At 40.1% G+C, this 17,358-nt stretch overlaps 1 protein-coding gene across 9 annotated transcripts in view; it reads left to right on the top strand.

Annotated features, from left to right (window-relative positions):
* The window catches only part of MAPK10 (mitogen-activated protein kinase 10), a 199,931-nt gene that overhangs the window by 153,161 nt on the left and 29,412 nt on the right, over positions 1-17,358 (top strand). Inside the window, exon 10 of one of the 9 annotated variants that reach the window (XM_080367457.1) lies at positions 7,809-7,880. The exons of the other annotated variants lie outside the window; for them this stretch is intronic. Within the exon in view, the coding sequence (XP_080223583.1) occupies positions 7,809-7,880 (72 nt within the window). The remainder of the gene's footprint in view (positions 1-7,808; positions 7,881-17,358) is intronic. 9 annotated transcript variants of the gene reach the window in all.

The following is a 17,358-nucleotide window of genomic DNA, read 5'->3' as shown; positions in this document are numbered from 1 at the left end:
ACAGTATACAGCTAGGAAAAATCTCACCGCTGCTGCCAAGTTTTATGGAAAGAAGGATTATAAAATGTTAATCTTAACTAAACCATTGCACTGAGTTACCATTGCACTTTGGTGCTTCTGACTTTAAATAAAATTTCATTTTTAAAGTCTTCATTGAAATTAAAACATGGAGAAGATTAATTTCAGATCATCTCATCTACATAAATAAGAAAGTCTCTCTATGTTACTATAGGAAAGCTCTGGAATCTGTACAGACTACAGGTACCAGTATGCGATAACTGTCCCAGTTAGTACAAATGTTAAGTTATGCATTTTCAAAAAAAAGTGTATGTTTCTTAACTTTATTAAAATGCTCTCTGAACACATTAACTGCTATTTTCATTAGCAAAAGTCAAACTTCAAAATTACTGCTTTGTGAATATTGGTGAGGTATTTAAATTAATTGACCTAGTAGGAATTTTGAGATCGAGCAGGGCTAGAGGATTGGTGCACTCAAGTGCTGTCAGTTTGCAATGAGCCTGCTGGTTTTCAGAAAAATAGGAAAACCCTCCAGCTTTCCAGAGAGTGCCAGGTAGAAATTGCATTGCAGATACCTTTGCTCCTTGTGACTCACCTGAAGCAGACATTTCAAAATACTGTCAAGGAGACTTCTTTGTCAGAAGTCAGAGCCTCATGAGAAGAAATCCACCTTTTCATCAAATTCCAGATGGATTTACAGACCAAAATATTCCTGGCAAGTTCTGGTAAGCTTTTGTAGTCTGCTTCTGAGCTTCCCGCTCAGTGTTTCTTCCATGCTTATGCCACTCTTGTCTCAGCTAAATCAGAAAGAGTGTGAGCAACTGAAAACTGCCCAAACTCTTGGATGCCACTGGAACTACGTTGGAAAACCCCAGGACTTTCCACAAAGCTGTGTTCAGCTCTAGCTAATAATGTCTTCAAAATCTCATTAAGATTTTAATTTAAGGATTAGAAATGTATTTCTGTGGGGTTTTTTAAGAAAAGGGAAAACTTAAAATGGTCTGAATGCTTTCAAGATCTGAGCTGCTGAGGCCACAGTGATGTCCCACAGGCACATGTGACTTAGTGGGGAAATAAAGCAATCAAAGAGCATTTCTTTTCAGTACTGGAGAGGCATGTAAAGGATGGTACTCACCAAGTTCATCTATGAGTCCTTCAGCAGATCCAAAAGGAAACAGTGATTTAGTCATAGAGATACATTGTGGTAACAGCCAAGTGTCTTAAACTTGGCTAGGCCTGGATTACAGTAGTGAATATGGAAAACAGAATTCCTGCTGCACATAGTTTAGTCTAAGACAGTCAAAAGAGAAAACACCATTAAGAGAGCAAGAGAGAAAAAAATCCAAACTTATTCTGTGTAGCTACGAACATCCAAGATAGAGTGTGAAGAGAAGTCAGTGTTAACAGATGAAGTTAATGTTTTCTGTGGCCAGATTGAAAAAAAATTCCTTTGCCTGCCAGCTGTCTTTGAAGGCAGTAGGATTAAGAGATGACCCCTGACATCTGACAGTATTCTGTATTTTCCCAGGAATTCAGACAGGGGGAAAAAGATTGCTTGCCTTAGGGAAAAATTTTTGAACAGGAATGTCTTCTAGGGAAAGGTGTTGCCTTTCCATCACTCAGCAGAATTTGTCTTTGCATTTGAAATACGATTGGCACTTATTAGGGTTTTCTTAAACTTCAGTATAATAAAACATCTGCACTTTTGTTTAGTGCAATCCGTTGTTTTTCATATCCCCAGCAGTATTTTCTTACGGCTTGTTATGTCTTTAAAAAAAACAAAACCAAAACCAACAATTAGCATCGTGATTTTTTTAAAGAATATGAAGAGTGGCCTGGCTCTGGAGGTTGGATCAGCTGGTGTGTGTTAGCCTGCTGCTTAAGTGTCTGTTGGCTCTGATGGCTGAGTTTGGATTTTGTTCAGCTGATGATTCCTCCCTAGGTATGTGGTATTTGGTTTTAGACTTAGGATGTTACCAAGAATATAGTAAGAGTTTGAATTATGATGATTTTATTGGGCGAAGTTTGCTCCTATGAGATGAGATCTGTCTCAAAGAGACTTCAGCGTAGCTGTGAAGACAGTTGGCTGTTGCCATTCTTTTCTTTCTCTTTTAACTCAAATACGCGTAACAGTTTAAAGTGCAATTTGCACTTAGTGTAAGAGCCCCATGCTGTCTGTGATCTGCGTGGCATTTGGAGTAGATCCATGGATCCCAGCTGCTACAGTGAAGATCCATTGCTCATTTCCCCAACACTCACCTTTTAAAATTTTCAGCATGGATCTGAACATGTGGTTTCAAAAGTGGCCAAGTGTTGGGGTGTAGCTGTGTGCTGCACGTACTGCTGCCTCACATGAAGTTCAGCCAAGGCAAGTTAGTTGCGTTTCCAGGCACTTATGCAAACTGGATGCTTTCAAATGCCTTTTTTTTTCTTTTTGTGCCATTAATCAGCTTTTGCTTGATGGCAACTGTATGAGGTTGAGCTGAGTTTCACTGGTACAGTTGATCAGAGAATTTGGAAATTGTAGACAAAAAGGTAGTACGAAAGTGCCTTTTGTCAGGAGCATGTAGGTATCCAGTTGGGATCAAAGTAGAGGACTGGAACACATCCAAAATCACATATAATTTATCAGCTATGAAAGCATATAGGTATACTGAAAAGACGCGTTAATGTGTTTGTGTTGTAGCAGAAGAGACTACCTGTGGGATTCCTGCTGGAAGGGGTAAAATGAGTGTACTTGAATACTCTTTGAGACCTGGGAAGAGACTTCAAATTCAAAATTTAACTTGAGCTAAAAAGAGGGTGTGAGGCTAGCAACTGCAGGATCTGCAAAACACATTTTCAACGTTACTGTCTGTTAGATGCAGTGTAGCGTGTTTAACATCCCTTGGCAAGAGTCTCTGTAGGTCTCTCCTACTGCAATTTTTTTTATATAATTATATTCAAAAGAAAACAGGAGGCAGGGAAGGGCATGAGTCATTCCTTGTGCCTCCACTCATTCTTGAGCTTTCATCTTGGGATTCCCTTTTCTTAATATACATTTGCCTCTTAATATCCTGTGACATCCCTTCCAGTCCTCTGCAAGCTCTGCTGTTCTGAAAGGGACAGTGGAGCATGAATTCCCAAGGAAAAACAATAGTTTTGCAACACTTGTTTGGTACTGCAACCTAACAGCCAACATCTGAGGAAGAGCACAATTTGGGGTGTGATTCGTACCACCTCCTGCCTTTTTCCTGGTGGGCCAGGCTCTGGCCTCTGCCTGTCTACTGCAGATCAATTCTGTCTATGCCAAATGAAGGTGAGCATCTGTTAGTCTGAATCCCAGGGAGCGAACGGCTCAGCTGTGTCGTAAGAAGGCATGAGGCATACCAGTTTGGAACTCACAGAAAGTTTTTTAAAAATGAGAAATTCATACATTGGTTTGAAGCATCACACTTGTGAAATTCTGCTAACTCCCTTCTGGTTCCATCTAGAATCTGTCAGGTGTGTAGCTGTGCTTTACAGTGTTTTGCAGCTTCAGTGGCAGGTAGTAAATTAGAAGTCAATAATATTCAGACACTTTGGGACTCTGTTACTGTTATTGAGAAATATTGAAGTAACATTATCTGGAAAATGGTGTTTCAAATTAGAAAGGAAAGACTTTCTCAGGGAATCTTAATGGATTGAGCTGATACTGTGCTGAGCACTTGTTAAAACATGTTGAAATCTGTGCATGTAATAAATACTGGCATGAAGAGAAGATTTTTGGTATTTCAGTGAGGTCCTGAGGTTGGAATGTTACAAAACCGGGAGTTTGCTATGATTTAGATAGAACTGAGAGAGGGAAGGGTTTGGTGGGTTTGAGATGTTTGTAATCTTTTTCAAGTGTTCAGGCCATCTTCTTGTAGGAGTGCTGTGCAACCCAAACTTCCCTTGGCGTTGGCAGTCTGAAGCCTTAGTAGCTCTGCTGCCTGGAGCTTATGAAAAAAGCAGCTTTGCCCATGTGTTACCAAGAATTTTGCTAAACCGTGTCCTTTTTTAATTACATAGAAATAATAGAAAGAACCGTGACAATAAGGTGCAGTGTCCAGTACAAACTGCTGTAGCTCTCTTCCTGAAAATTCAAGTTAGGACCTAGATATGGTTCTTCAGAGCAGACCTCAGTGCAGATCTGCAGGAGCACTCAACAGCAGCGATAGAGGTAAAGGGAGGTCCTACCCAATAAGGTGGCTTTGCATTTGAGGAGGATTTGGAGAGACTGTGGTGATAGGCATGCTCTGTTGTCTTGAAATTTTACTGAAGTTTGCACCTTAGCCATTGGGAAACAGCATTGTGTCCTAAATATTATGGCCTACAGTTACACAGATAAAATCAGGTATCACGATTTGCTTCAGATTTATCTCTATCATAGTCTTGCCGAGTCAGTTTTGAGGACATGATCGTCCCTTTTTAGCTTGCAGATGATTTCTGCATCACCTAAAACAAGAGCTATGACAAATGTGAATGTTTGGCATTCTCACTAATGCTCTGGGCAGAGAGAGAAAGTGTGAACTAACCCATGAGGTTGGGAAAGATAGCAAAGCTCACTCAGCCGTGCCTGTATCTCTGGCCTCCAGAGTTTTCCATGGCATGCATTTCAGGAAATTTAATTTGAATATCATGATTTTTCTTGAATGAAAACCAGAGCTTACTAAGTGTAGGTCTGAGGAGCCACCTCAGTAGTTTTAGCAAGGGTAGTTGCAGGTTTTACTTACGGGCTCATTTTCATTGTGTTCTTTCAAGTCCCGGAGAACCTGCAGTTTGGCAGGAGGAGGATGCAGGGCCATTACAAAGGAATGGGGAAGGAAACAAGCTACGGTGTCTTCAGTATCTAACACGCACGCTTTTTTCAATTCATCCAGCATGGTAGGAGCAGCCTTCTGCAGAAACAGAAAAGGAGACTGCATCCACAGCTGAGTTGCAAGGGAGGTGTCCGTGGAAGGTTAGTTTGGATCCTTTCCATATAGAAACATCTTTGGCTAGTTCTGCAATTCCTGATCCTTCTGCACCTTTGCTGAAGGGAACCTGAAACCTGGAAAGATAAGCAGGCACTGATTTTGGTCAGGAAGTATGGTAGGGTAAAGCACAAAGAGGAATAAATGTCGTATTAATGTTCTTCAATTCCAACTCTTCCTTCTCTCCTCACCATCTTTTCGGACACCTTCCCTGTGAAGGGCTGAGCCCGCAGCCAGCCCAGACTGCTTCCCTAGGGCACAACAAGGTTTGTGTGGCAACAGAGCAACTTCTGTTCAGCCTCTCCAAACTCTATTCAAGCTCCCAGGGAGATTTTGGAGTTTCCTATGGAGGACAGATTGATTCCCCAAATGTTTTGCAAGACAGCTCTGACACAATCACTGTAGAGTCAACTGTTTGGCATGCAGTCGGGACCAGGAGGTGGCCCAGAGGTTAATATTTGCTTTACAGATGAATTTTGAAGTATACGTACACGCAAGAATGCATTTCAGAGCAGCTCTGCGCAGTCATCTGGTTTGTAGAATTTTGAACAAATTAAAAATCCCCTCCTCTTAGTAATCCAGGACACGGGTATTCTAATGGAGAGGGGGCTTCTCATCAAGGGCTATCCAAATCTCAGCAATTTCACTTCAGAGAGCTGTGAGAAGTTGTAGGTTTAATTCCTTAACACTGTTTAATGCGATCCTAAAACATCAAGGCAAACAGTTGCTAAACTGAAGTTTCACGTAGAGTCACACAGCGGTCTCTCTGACTATAAGTTAACCTGTGTTTGATTAAAACTTAGGGATATTTCGCGTGTTGGTGGAACATCACCAGTCTTTGTGAGAATCTTGCATTTGGAAAAAATCTTGAACCAAATTTTCAGTGCTTTGGAGTTGAGCGTGAATGTTTAGAGGATGTGGGTTGTTTCTTTTTCCGATGCATGTACAACTGAAATTACTCGTACGACCTCTGGATCGATTTCAGACTAGACGAAACTGAGGATTGAGGCTTCGGTCTCTGTACTGCAGTCCCTCATGGAGCTTTGCACGAGCCTTAGTGCCTTAACTGGGGCCCCCGACAGCTGCTGCTGTGTGTGCTGAAACTCCTAACCTCCAACTAACTACTTTCCTTAAACATGCAGGGAAACTCGGGGTTCCAGTTTGACTTACTTTTAATTGGCTCAGGAGAGGTAAAAGAGGCAGCAGTCGAGAAGGCACGGGTTTTTTTCTCTTTGGATGTTGGTTATATTCAGATGTTCATCTTTGCTTCTTCTGATTCGGGAATATTCAAAGAGCTTGCTTCCTTCCCAAAACCTCAGGAGTAGAGGAGAATGATCACCTCTGCTTTACACAGTTTAGAGTTTAGTAAGTCACTAGTAATTTCAACTGCTGTGTGTTGCTCTTGAGCACAGCATAAAGCGGCAATGTCAGAAGACAGCCTCTGAAAATAAAAAGGGATTAATAACAGATGAACAAACAACTGCTTGCTCTATCTTTTCCTGATATTTTGCATGCCATTTAGCTTGTGATGAAAGCAGCAATAATTTGCATCTCTAGGTTTGCTTATTGCTTCCAAACAAGTAGCCTTTTATTTATTTCATTTTTTGTTTATTGGTTTATTTATTGTGTAGTGATTAAGATTTTCATGTGCTAAATAAAGCAGCAGGGAACCTTAGACCCAGGCATGTAAAGATTTCCACAGACAGGACATTTGCCTTCAAAGTCAAATCCACTTTAAACTGTTGCTCAATATGAAATTATACATTTAATCAAGCAGCATGACGTTTTCATTTTTTTTCCCCACAGTTTCTGGCCCTGATTGACCAGTCTGTCCCTCTTCTTGCTTCCATGCCCTATGACTTATCATAGAGCAAGGACAGCAGAGGTAATGTGGTTTCATGGTATCGGTAGGGGGGGAAATGCCACTTTAATCCCATACTGGATATAAGGAGTCTGATTTTCATCTTGTGTTCCAGTGTAAATCGTGGTTAGCTTTGTTTGACCCAGCTGAACTGCTCTTCTCTGTACAAGGTAAATAGTGCCCCAGTTTGCTCCGCATTTCAATGTGGGAGGTGCAGCGTAGAGCTTCAGTGTCTCAACTGTCCTATTTAGAAACCACCATTTCCTACCACGGCAAATGGAAATCTTAGGAGATTCTCAAGACCCCCATTATGGACTGCTGGCTTCGCGGAGATTCAGTGGAAGGGAGCCAACAGCCTCTAAAGCAAGCATTATTGGAGTCGAATGATCTCAACAAATTATATTCATATTCCTGATTAAGAGGTGGATATGTCTTCACAAGGACCCAAGTTTCTTTTGTGGCTTCTGGCAGTTCAGCTTGTGAAAATATGCATGGATCTCTGGTAACTGAAAGGATAAAGGAAAAGCCATTTGCATATCCTCATTGAATACAGACACCAGGATTCATTTACAATACAAAGCAGTATAAAGCTAGGTAATGAATGCAAATGCAGGCTTTAAAAAGACAAAATTAATTGGTAAGTTTTAATTACAAAGTTGTAATATGACACAGTAGCCAGCTGTGAGTCTCTCTTAGTTTTCTGTATTGAATAGTATTGTCTTTCGTCCATACTGGTGTAAAGGAAACTGTTGGAGTCAATCTTTCTGAGACCTGCTACGTTGTCACGAAACTTGTACACTCCAGCGGAGAAGCACCTGCAGACAGCGGAAGGCAGGTCTGTGTCTGCAGTGTGGGCTGCAGGCTCTGAGCTATATAGCACGATGGGATAAGTCTCTCATTTATTTGTTGTTCTGTTCCTGTTTTCTTGTTTACCTTCATTTCATTTTTGTTTTCAGTTGACATGTGGTCAGTAGGGTGCATCATGGGAGAAATGATTAAAGGTGCTGTGTTGTTTCCTGGCACTGATCGTATCCTTCCTAGCAGCCGTTTTGGCCCCAGTAGGTACTTCCAACCCTTTCCCCTCCAGCCCTTTCCCGCTAGACTAGTGCTGACATACATTTGTACTGTACCTAAAGAGCTGGGTCAAGTCCCACTGCAAAATCTGTGCAAACCAAAATGTCAATAAACCGTTACTGCCTCTCAGTAAAAGCCCTAGGTGGAAACCACAGCCGATACAGTGTAAGGAGATGGAAAACAACATCCTACATGGTTCGTCAGAATCTATTTCTGCTGCCAGGGACCACTTGTTTTTGACTTTGTTGTTATAAATGTCTCTTTATTAATTTGGCAGGGGGTGGGGTGGGTGGGGTTGTTTCATAAATGTCAGGGGTTTCAAGTTCAGGTTGTAGATTGGCAGGCACAAGTCACTGCTTACCTCAGGATGGCACGTAAGAGCTTCTGCATTTTAGAAAGAAGGTATGATTAACTCAGACGTGACTTTTAAAAATGGTGATTTCTTTCCTCGTTTGCTCTGCAAGTGGTATTGAAGTAGGAAAGTAAGAAATGGCTTCAGTTTAGGGACAACTTCTGCTTCCCAAGACAAAAATTATCACTTAAATTTGTATAAATTTGATGACTCAAAAGGCTGGGAATTTCCTTGGGAACTGTTGTAGTCGACTTCAGTCTGTCATCCTTTATTTAAGTACATGTAGCTGTTATGTGAAAGCATTTTGGACATCAACAAGAAGTGATTTATAGATAAATGCATTACATCAGTGGACAAGCAGTCCAAGCAGACTAGGTGCATGTACATTTTCTTAGGGACCATTCTACAGTCAGGACTGCGGCAGCCATAATTCTTACTTCATTTGATGCTTTATTAAAGCTTTGATGTATACTCTGTTATTTGTCAGATTGTGAAAGTGGTTTCTTCTTTTGCACTTCAGCAACATAGCTCCGTGCATGCTTGGTCTAACTGCAGTGGTTCATGGTCCCTAGGATTACACAAATGAGAAATGGAGATGACCTGTGTACAAGTTTTCCTTCTAATTTAAAATCTGTACCTAGATGGCACAGGAATTTCCAGGCATTATTCATTTTTATGTAATTTTCTCTGAATATGTGTGTGTAGTTATGTATGTGTGTGTGTGTCTGCATATATAGACATATTTACTAATTCAGTTTAGCACTTCAGTTTTGGCCTCATTCACACTTTAAAGGGGTCAACATTTCGATTAAAATGTGGAAAAAGTAATATCTGAAGAGTGTTAAAGAAATGAAAGTAGGCCACGATACCATTAACATTTTCACAGCCTTGTCTAGTAAGATTCTGATTTGTGTTTTGTTCAAAGTGTTGGATGAGCATATTCACACTGAAATGAAAGCTAAAATTCCCATGTGTTTTCATATGATCTGGAGCACATCTCATCTGCATATGTGGAAGTAAATTTTCCTTCGATGTGTTGATGTAAATCATTAGCACCTATTTGCTCCATGAAGATTTGGCTCAGGCTGTGCTTGTGTTTTCTGTGAACACAGAGTGAGAAATTTAAGTGTGGGGGTTAGCATAGTGCAGTCTTGTAGTCGGAACTGATTTTACATTAATAGTCTTACATTTTGTAAGATATCATTTAAAGAAATCAAGTACAAAAAGAATTGAACACGTCTTACATAGCACTTCAAAAACTGGTTGCTTTGACACAGCTGCATACTTATTAGAAAGAAATCACACGAAGCCTCTATAATTAAACCATTATGTGCTGTGTATTATTGCAATAACCCCGTAGAAATCTGCATTACCAGCTGCTGATTTGTTTAGGATCGTTCTGTAATTGAGTTCACGTTCTTCATTTGTATTTATAATACGTTGCTAAATTTACAGTGTTTTGTGTACTGCTCTGCTTTTCTCGGGCCGTTCCACAAGTCTCTATTATGCGAACAGAGAATGATGATGTTGCTTTCTTTCAGGCCACTGAGCACCCCTCCTCAAAGCCACTTTTTCTCCAAATGCATCTCCCACTCCCCCACTGCTTAGTAGCTGCTGGCAGGCGTTCGGCACTTCTGGCTCCTGTGCCCATCTGTGCAGCAGCTGAAAACCAGTCAGAAAGTTGCAAGGGCAGACCCAGCCTGCTGAGATCAATGACCTCATGGCATCTTCTTCCTTCAGTCTGTATAGATAAGGCTTAGCATTTCTGTAAAAAATATTATTTCTTCAAATGTGTGATGGAGTTGGGTGGCTGTGTAATTCCATCAGCAGGGACTGTGAGCCCTAAGAACTTGAGGGCAGCATATTTAAGGATGTATTTAACTGTAGAAGGAGGAAGAGTAATTAGAAATCTGTTTCTTAGGGGAAAAAAAAAAGCTTCCTCTGTGACATAAAATGGGTGTAAAATGGGTTAAGACTGGCAGTGTACCAGAATTTGTTATCAGCAGTTTTTTCTTCACAGGCAGTGCTTCATTTCACAACTACACTGTGATTTCTGGAGTATTTAATACTAAATTGTGTCAAATTTTATGCATAAATAACTATGAAAAGCAGTTTTGAAACTGAAAGATTGAATATTCATGAGAAATACAGTCAGTCGTATATTTGACTGCAAAATCTACTGTTTGCCGTTTTCCAGCAGTTAAGGAGTACAGGTTGTTTGAGAGTTTCTGTTTACAGAACTAAATGATCCGTTCAGCTAACTGACACAACTTCTGTAGCAAAATACAGCTGCCTTACATGGTCATGGAAAATTCACAAGCAGAAAAATAGGGAATGCCCTTGAGTAAGTGTGGAGTGGAGTGCTTAGCTAGTCTGCAGCTCTCTTCCACTCGTGTAATCCATTTGGATTCACTGAAATTGCTCGGGTGAAACTCAGAGAAGAATCCATCTCTGTTTTTAAACCCCAATTGTGGGTGAACGCTTTTCAGTGCCCAAAATCCCCATGATCTTTACTGATCCTTGAAATTTTAGTATTTCTCTTACCATTTTTGGTGTATGCACATGACACAGTTAAACATGAGCTAAAGCTTTTTTTTTAAAAAAAAAAAGTCATACAGAACTTCTTTCCAAGGTTGGCAGCAGTAGTTCTGCTCACAGAGAAACTGTTATCATTGTTATCATGAAGCTTGGCTATACTTGTGCCTCAAGCAAGGAGAAAATGGCAACATGGTTTGTTGTGTTGCCTCAGGAGCAGTTTGGAAAGCTGGCTGTACATGTGAGCTGACTCTTGTTCCATGTGTTCTTCTCAGAATTTTATGAGGGAAACTGTTACTCTTTTATCACCCCTGCATAAACGATCCAAAGGAGTTAGCAAGGTGCCTTAGTCCTATGGTGAGCTGTGAAAGTGGTAGTTATATGTGTATTTTCATTTCATTTTGTTTAACAGCTGAACGCATTTCGGGTAGACAAGGACGAATGTGCCTTTAAATTCTGTAGTTGGGAACGCTTGGGGAGACAAGCAGAGAGATCTAAGGTTAGCATGATGTCAGCTTCTCTCAGCATAAATCACAGATGGGCATACAGCCTGTCACCTGCGGACACTTATTCCACAACTGCAACCACGTTATGCAGGTCACAGAGGTCAGGGTATAGGTTTTTTATGCACAGTTTTACAGTTCATTTTGAACGTATTTAATAATGCTAATGTTCGTAGGCTGCTTCCTAGGCTAGGTACGTGATCATCGTGCATCCAGCTGCACATGTTACAAAGACAGAAGTGTGCCATGACAGAAGATTCTGGAAGCCTAGAAACAGTCCTGGAGTAGTACAAGTAGATACTGCAATGGTGAGGAGATATCCACGAGGGAAACGGTAATAATTGTCCAATGGCAAGATCACAATCCTGTGCTGCAGGATCTGGGCTATCCACTAAGCACTGATTTGCTTGCTGCTGTGTAAGCCAAGATGCTCAGCAAGTGAATGAAGTGCCAGCTAGGAAAAAAATTGAAAATTTTGGTGAAGGTATCATCATAGACACATATCCAGAGCTACACAACCAATGCTGCTATCTCCTAACATCCATATGACAGGTGGTAATCTTTTGAAGTAATTTCATTTATGTGCTATATATTATTTTTATTGTCACCACATGTTCTATTATAGCGCATAAACAGCAACTACTATTCTTTAAGTTGCGAAATATTTTCTAATACGGTCTAATTTTTACAAAGGCTACATTCTTCTCAAAGCATTCACCTTGCACAGAAAATGCTCTACACTTGTCTTGTCCGATGCTAGCATTTTCAATTTATTTGTGTGTTTTTTATAAACTGTGTTGACATCAGTACATAAATTACAGAACTGTGGAAGAAACATGCACCTGACGCTGGTGTCTCCCACAGTGAAGTTGGTTAGTCTGGTTTTTATTAACAGATTTATTTTTTAAAAAAGGTCCAATTTAAAAAAAGATGAAAATGCGTTGAGCTATCAGCTTTACAGTTGGTGCTACAGTTTGGTGTTGGGGAGGGAAATACAGAGCTGCTCACAGTAACTATTCTAATTTTGACAGGTTAGGAGGGTCAAAAATTTGTACTTGAAGCAATGCAGTTCGTTTTCATTGGTGGAACATGCACATTGAAGGAGAAAGCTATTAGGTGGTTTCCTTAAGGTTTTGACATTTAAAAGATTTGAGCTTAACATGCTTGTCTGTCAGTTATGAAGGAAGAGCTCCATGTCCATTTTGTTTCCATTGTGCCTACCTTAATAAAAGCAATGTGACATATCCTACTCCTAACCATCTCCAGAAGAAAAACAGTGAGCCAGAAAGAGCAAATCCTGCTCCAGTGCAGTAAAGCTAGTGCAGATGTGCTGCTCGATAGGTGAAGAAAATGGAGTCCAGCATGCTGGGCAGAGAAGCATGATTCCGCACCATCACCACCACAAAACACACACTCTCATTCTCTCTCTCTCTCTCTCTCTCACACACACACACACACACACACACACACTTTTCCAGGAAAAGAAACAGGAACAATTACAGTAAGTTATTGCTAAAGGTTAAACAGCTGAGCACTGACAAGTTTCTGACTAGCAGGGAAGAACGCACGGGCTTAACTACACATGCGTCATAGTATGTTGTTATTTGTATTGCCGTAAACTAAAATATCCTACTGCAAACAGTATCTCCTCCTGCAAAACCTTGCTGTTAAACAGGAGAAAATACAATCCTACACTCAGAAAGAGTATGATCTGCACTGACTTAACATGAGAAGGAAAATTTAAAATTATTGACATTTTGAGGCTAGCTAGCTTAAGTACAAAGGCAATAATTTGTTGTCTAAATTTCAGTTTTTAACCACAAACTATTGATTTGTGCAACTATAGAAATGCTTTTAACATTTTCTGATTGAGACACTGAAGTATCCTAAGTTTTTTCCTTACAGCCAAGCTTCATTTCCTTATTTGTTTGAATACTTGCAGAAATGTAATTTAACTGAGGTCTGCAGGCCAACTGAAGGAACAAAATGGTGGTAATTCACACTTCTGCAATACATTGCATCAGTGCACACATTGCATCGATGGGAACAGAAACAAGAGTTATGGTAAACTTCCAGCAAGAACCTCTAAATAAATTACTTCGCTGTGAAGTCTGTTTTTTCCAATAGAAATACTTCCTTGTGCATTCAAAATATAATTTTCCCATTAGAAATGTTGTGCATTTGCTCTAGAAAAATACATCTCTGAACGTGCATTTCAGATTCTGGGTATTTTCCAAATAAATAACCAAGTATTTATAAAGCAAAGGAGAACAATCCCTAGGACAGTGTTAGAGTGCAAAGAGAAGAGGTGATTGGGAATCTTGAAGCAACCTGAGGATTCTCTCCATGATAAATCTTCATTCAAACTGTATATATTTTAGAACTATATTCTTAAAGAAGTTTCTTTGCTGTAACTTTGTGTAGCCATCTTAACGTTAGTAAAAATGCCACTAACAACACAAGGTTGTTAGTGCCAGGGACAAACCAGTAAATCTAGGCTAAATCCCTTCTTCTGTCTTAAGTCATACAGATGCTTTTGTGTATAGTTGACACATTTTCCTTGATTCTTTTTGAGGCAAGGGACACCTGAGGTGATTTAAATAGCTTTAAAGCAGACATTTCATCATCTTCCAGAGTTTTGCGTTGTAACTCTTTCCAATTGACAGTCTGTCCAACATTTGCTTAATTTCAAGGGGAAAGCCAGTGTCTTCTATTAGCAGAAGGTTTTCTTCTTTAAGTTTTTTTCACTCAAATACAGGTTAATCTTTTTTGGCCTTGGAAATTTCTGTCAGTGACTTGGTCATTGACTCATAGTACCATTTTTTCAGTGGTTTGCAAATAACACCTACAGCCGCACTCAACTCGTTGGTTAATGTAACCCACGGTAGGGTTTGGTTCACATTAGGACTGTTCTATAGTAACATTTGTTTCCTGCAGAACTGCTGGAGTTAATTCTGTTAGCTAGAGAAAGCCTCTTCTCTTTGCTTCCATAAGTAGACCTCAGATCTTTTTTCAAAACATTTTTTTTTAATCTTGTACCGTGACAGGTACAACCTCTCATCATGAGCTGCACCACAGATGCATTACAGCCAGTGACTGTATAAAACAGAACGATGAAAGCGAGCCAGACCAGTATTCAGCAAGAACGTTACTACGTTTTTGCACACTTCCATGTGTTGGACCTCAGAATATAATCCAGTGCTAGTAAGGCCTAGGTAAGCGGAGAAACAATATCAGACAGAAAATGTATGTGTCCATCTGACTGAAAAATGGTCTGTCTCCACCTGCTCTTGCTGGGCATGGTTTTGCTATTGTATTATTAGGACAACAAAAAAGGTCTCGAGTGCTTCACCATGCATATTTGTGTGCGTGTGTGTGTAGAGACATAGACCAAATGAATATATTTCATGTAAGGGTTCTGGCATTATTTGAGCAACGTAAGTCAGAATTAATTCCGTAAAGAGGCACTATTGTCCATTCAGATCATTCAGTTACTCAAAACCAGTTCCTGAAGTTGCTGTGATGGAAGCCTGACATTTTTGGCCCTTGGTGTAAGCCAGGGCTGTAAAACCTCCAGTGCTGTCCTCCTGCAAATCGAGGCTAGTCAAGGAGTGGAACATGGTGGCTCTGCCAGCTCCACTGGCTTTGGATGTCATCTTTGCACTAATGACTCATGAAGCATCTTCCATCTTCAAATCTTCCAGTCATGGGTGGTAGCCTGCTTGTCTGTTGTCTCTTAGTGAAAACCTTTCCGTCAGCTCAGAAGAAATGTTCGCAGCAGGCACTGGCTGCTTGTCTGAGGATTCTCCTTCTCCCCTCTCCATCACCGTTGACCCTGGCTTCCACCATGTAGGTCCTATTCTGGGATCTTTTTTTCATTCCTTTTCCCTTATCACACACATCCAGAGCATCTTACTGTACCTTCCTTCTCAACATGCCCAAGTCCCTCCACATTCTGTAATCCCAAAGATACCTCTGGTTTTGGCCTTCATTAAACGCCTGAGAGATGGTGAACCTGCTTTGTACAAACATAAGCCCCTGATGTCCGCTTTGACACAAGTCCTGTACTTGGCCCTCCTTGTTTACCAAACACCCTTCGCTTAATCTGCACAGGTAGTGCTTCTATAGCTTGGCTTGCTCACCCATTTAGCTTCTCCTGGCACAACTAACAGCACCTTCATTTCTCTATTCTCTGTTCTTCTCCGCAAAGCATTCACACACTCTGTATTTTCAAGCTCCTCAGAAAGAACTGCTTCTGGAATAGTTCAGCCAGCAAACAGTGAGGTGTGTTAACTTGAACACGGGTTTAAAATGTCAGAACGGTTTATTTTCTAATAAAATGTTTAATGAAATATTCAGGCTACTCTTTCAGCAGCTATAGTCTTGGATAACTTTATTGTTGTTGCAATTCTTTAGTTTTCTGTTGAGAAAAAGATATTTTTCATGGACAACACAAGACTGACACAATCTATGATGTGTGTAAGGGGTTGTTCCACATAAATCTTTGATTTAGTTTGAAATACGAAGGTTACTCAGAAAAATCTTTAGAGATTACTGTTATTTTTAGCAACCTTGCTCAGCTGAAATTAAAGCCATTCAAAACACTGTTTCAGCATCCTTAAAGCCTATGTTTAAATTATTTTTATTCCTTTATGCACTTTTGAGTAGTAAACCTACATATTTAAAATTAATTATTTGATTTTCGTTCAAATAAGATGATTCAGGTGAACCCAAAATAAGTCTGTCTTGAATTTTCAAGGTATGTGAAAAAACTTAAGTTTCCATTTCCCTAATATAAAACACTTTTTAGAAAATCTGAAATTGCTACTGCACCAAAGAGCTGGGGTTTTGCCTTTTTTTTTTTTTTTTTTTTTTTTTTTCTTGTTATCTTCTTTCTATTGACCTGATTTCTCTTCTAGACTGTCAGGAACTGTCTTAAGTCTTTGGGAAACTCCTCCATACTTATGACACTCATTACAATCATAAATTAAAAGAATAATTAAAAAAAAAAAGCTCTGTGCTGAAATGCTTTGATTATTTGTTTGTCTTTTAACAGCTTTTTATTTCTGGTATATTCTTAACAAAACTCTGTTCATCACATTTCTTAGCATCAATGTACCCATGGCTGCATGTACACGTCCTTTTAATCTTTTTTATGTTGTTATCAGATTCTTCACACAGTGTAGAGATGGTATTGATTTTATAGACACTTGCCTGGGTTTTTTTTTGTTTTGTTTTTGTTTTACAGTGAGGCTTGCTCTGAACATGGCTGGAAGAGCTACATAACACCTGTTAGATGCCCTATCGTTATCTCAAGAACACTAAAAAAAAATCAAAACCAAAACAAAAAAGCAGCTCAGTACAAATTGCCTGTAATACAGTTTGGTTTTAAGCATGAGAGCTGGTTTCTTATTAGTCAGTAACAGTGTAGTGATGCAGCCATCACGTTTGAAGTTCAAGAAGAGGAACATCTGTCTGTACCTAAGGCATCAATGTCTATAGAAAATAAGTCCTGGTGCATTCTTAAAAAATCTAGCAAATTACTTTTGAGGGGTTGCTGTTTGCATGGTTTTAGCAGCACCAATAAAGTTATTGGAGAGAGTAAACACAGAAGCGCGAAGCAGATGAGTGGAAGGTGACTTCTGTGCCGTGCAGAACTCCCTTGAGCCAGCTGGGTCTTGCCCTCCACAGACTGAGAAGAGCGGGCAGGCGAACACCTCGCTCTTTCCTGCTGCACCCATGTAGTCAAGTTGACAAAGAGGCAGTTACCCACATGTAAAAAAGGGTGTGCAAGTCATTGGATTGCAACAGTAACAAGAGTTGACCCAAAGAGGGGAAGCTGTGTGTTTTCCCATAGTGGTTTTAGAATTGCACAATGCCCTTAAGTAAGTACAGTTGCGAGAGGGAGTTTTGTCCTTTGCAGGCTATAGGGCCTGCAGGCATAATGATGAAAAAAGATAGTGACTGTAAAGGTGTTGTGAAGGGAGTTATACACCTCTGAGGATTCCCAGAGAACAGTCAAACAGAAATGTCAGGAGACTT

This window comes from Falco punctatus, assembly GCF_963210335.1.
Source record: "Falco punctatus genome assembly, chromosome: 1".
Taxonomy (NCBI): Eukaryota; Metazoa; Chordata; class Aves; order Falconiformes; family Falconidae; genus Falco; species Falco punctatus.
The sequence above is the reverse complement of the archived record's forward strand: the minus strand, read 5'-3'. Positions and strand labels throughout refer to the sequence as shown.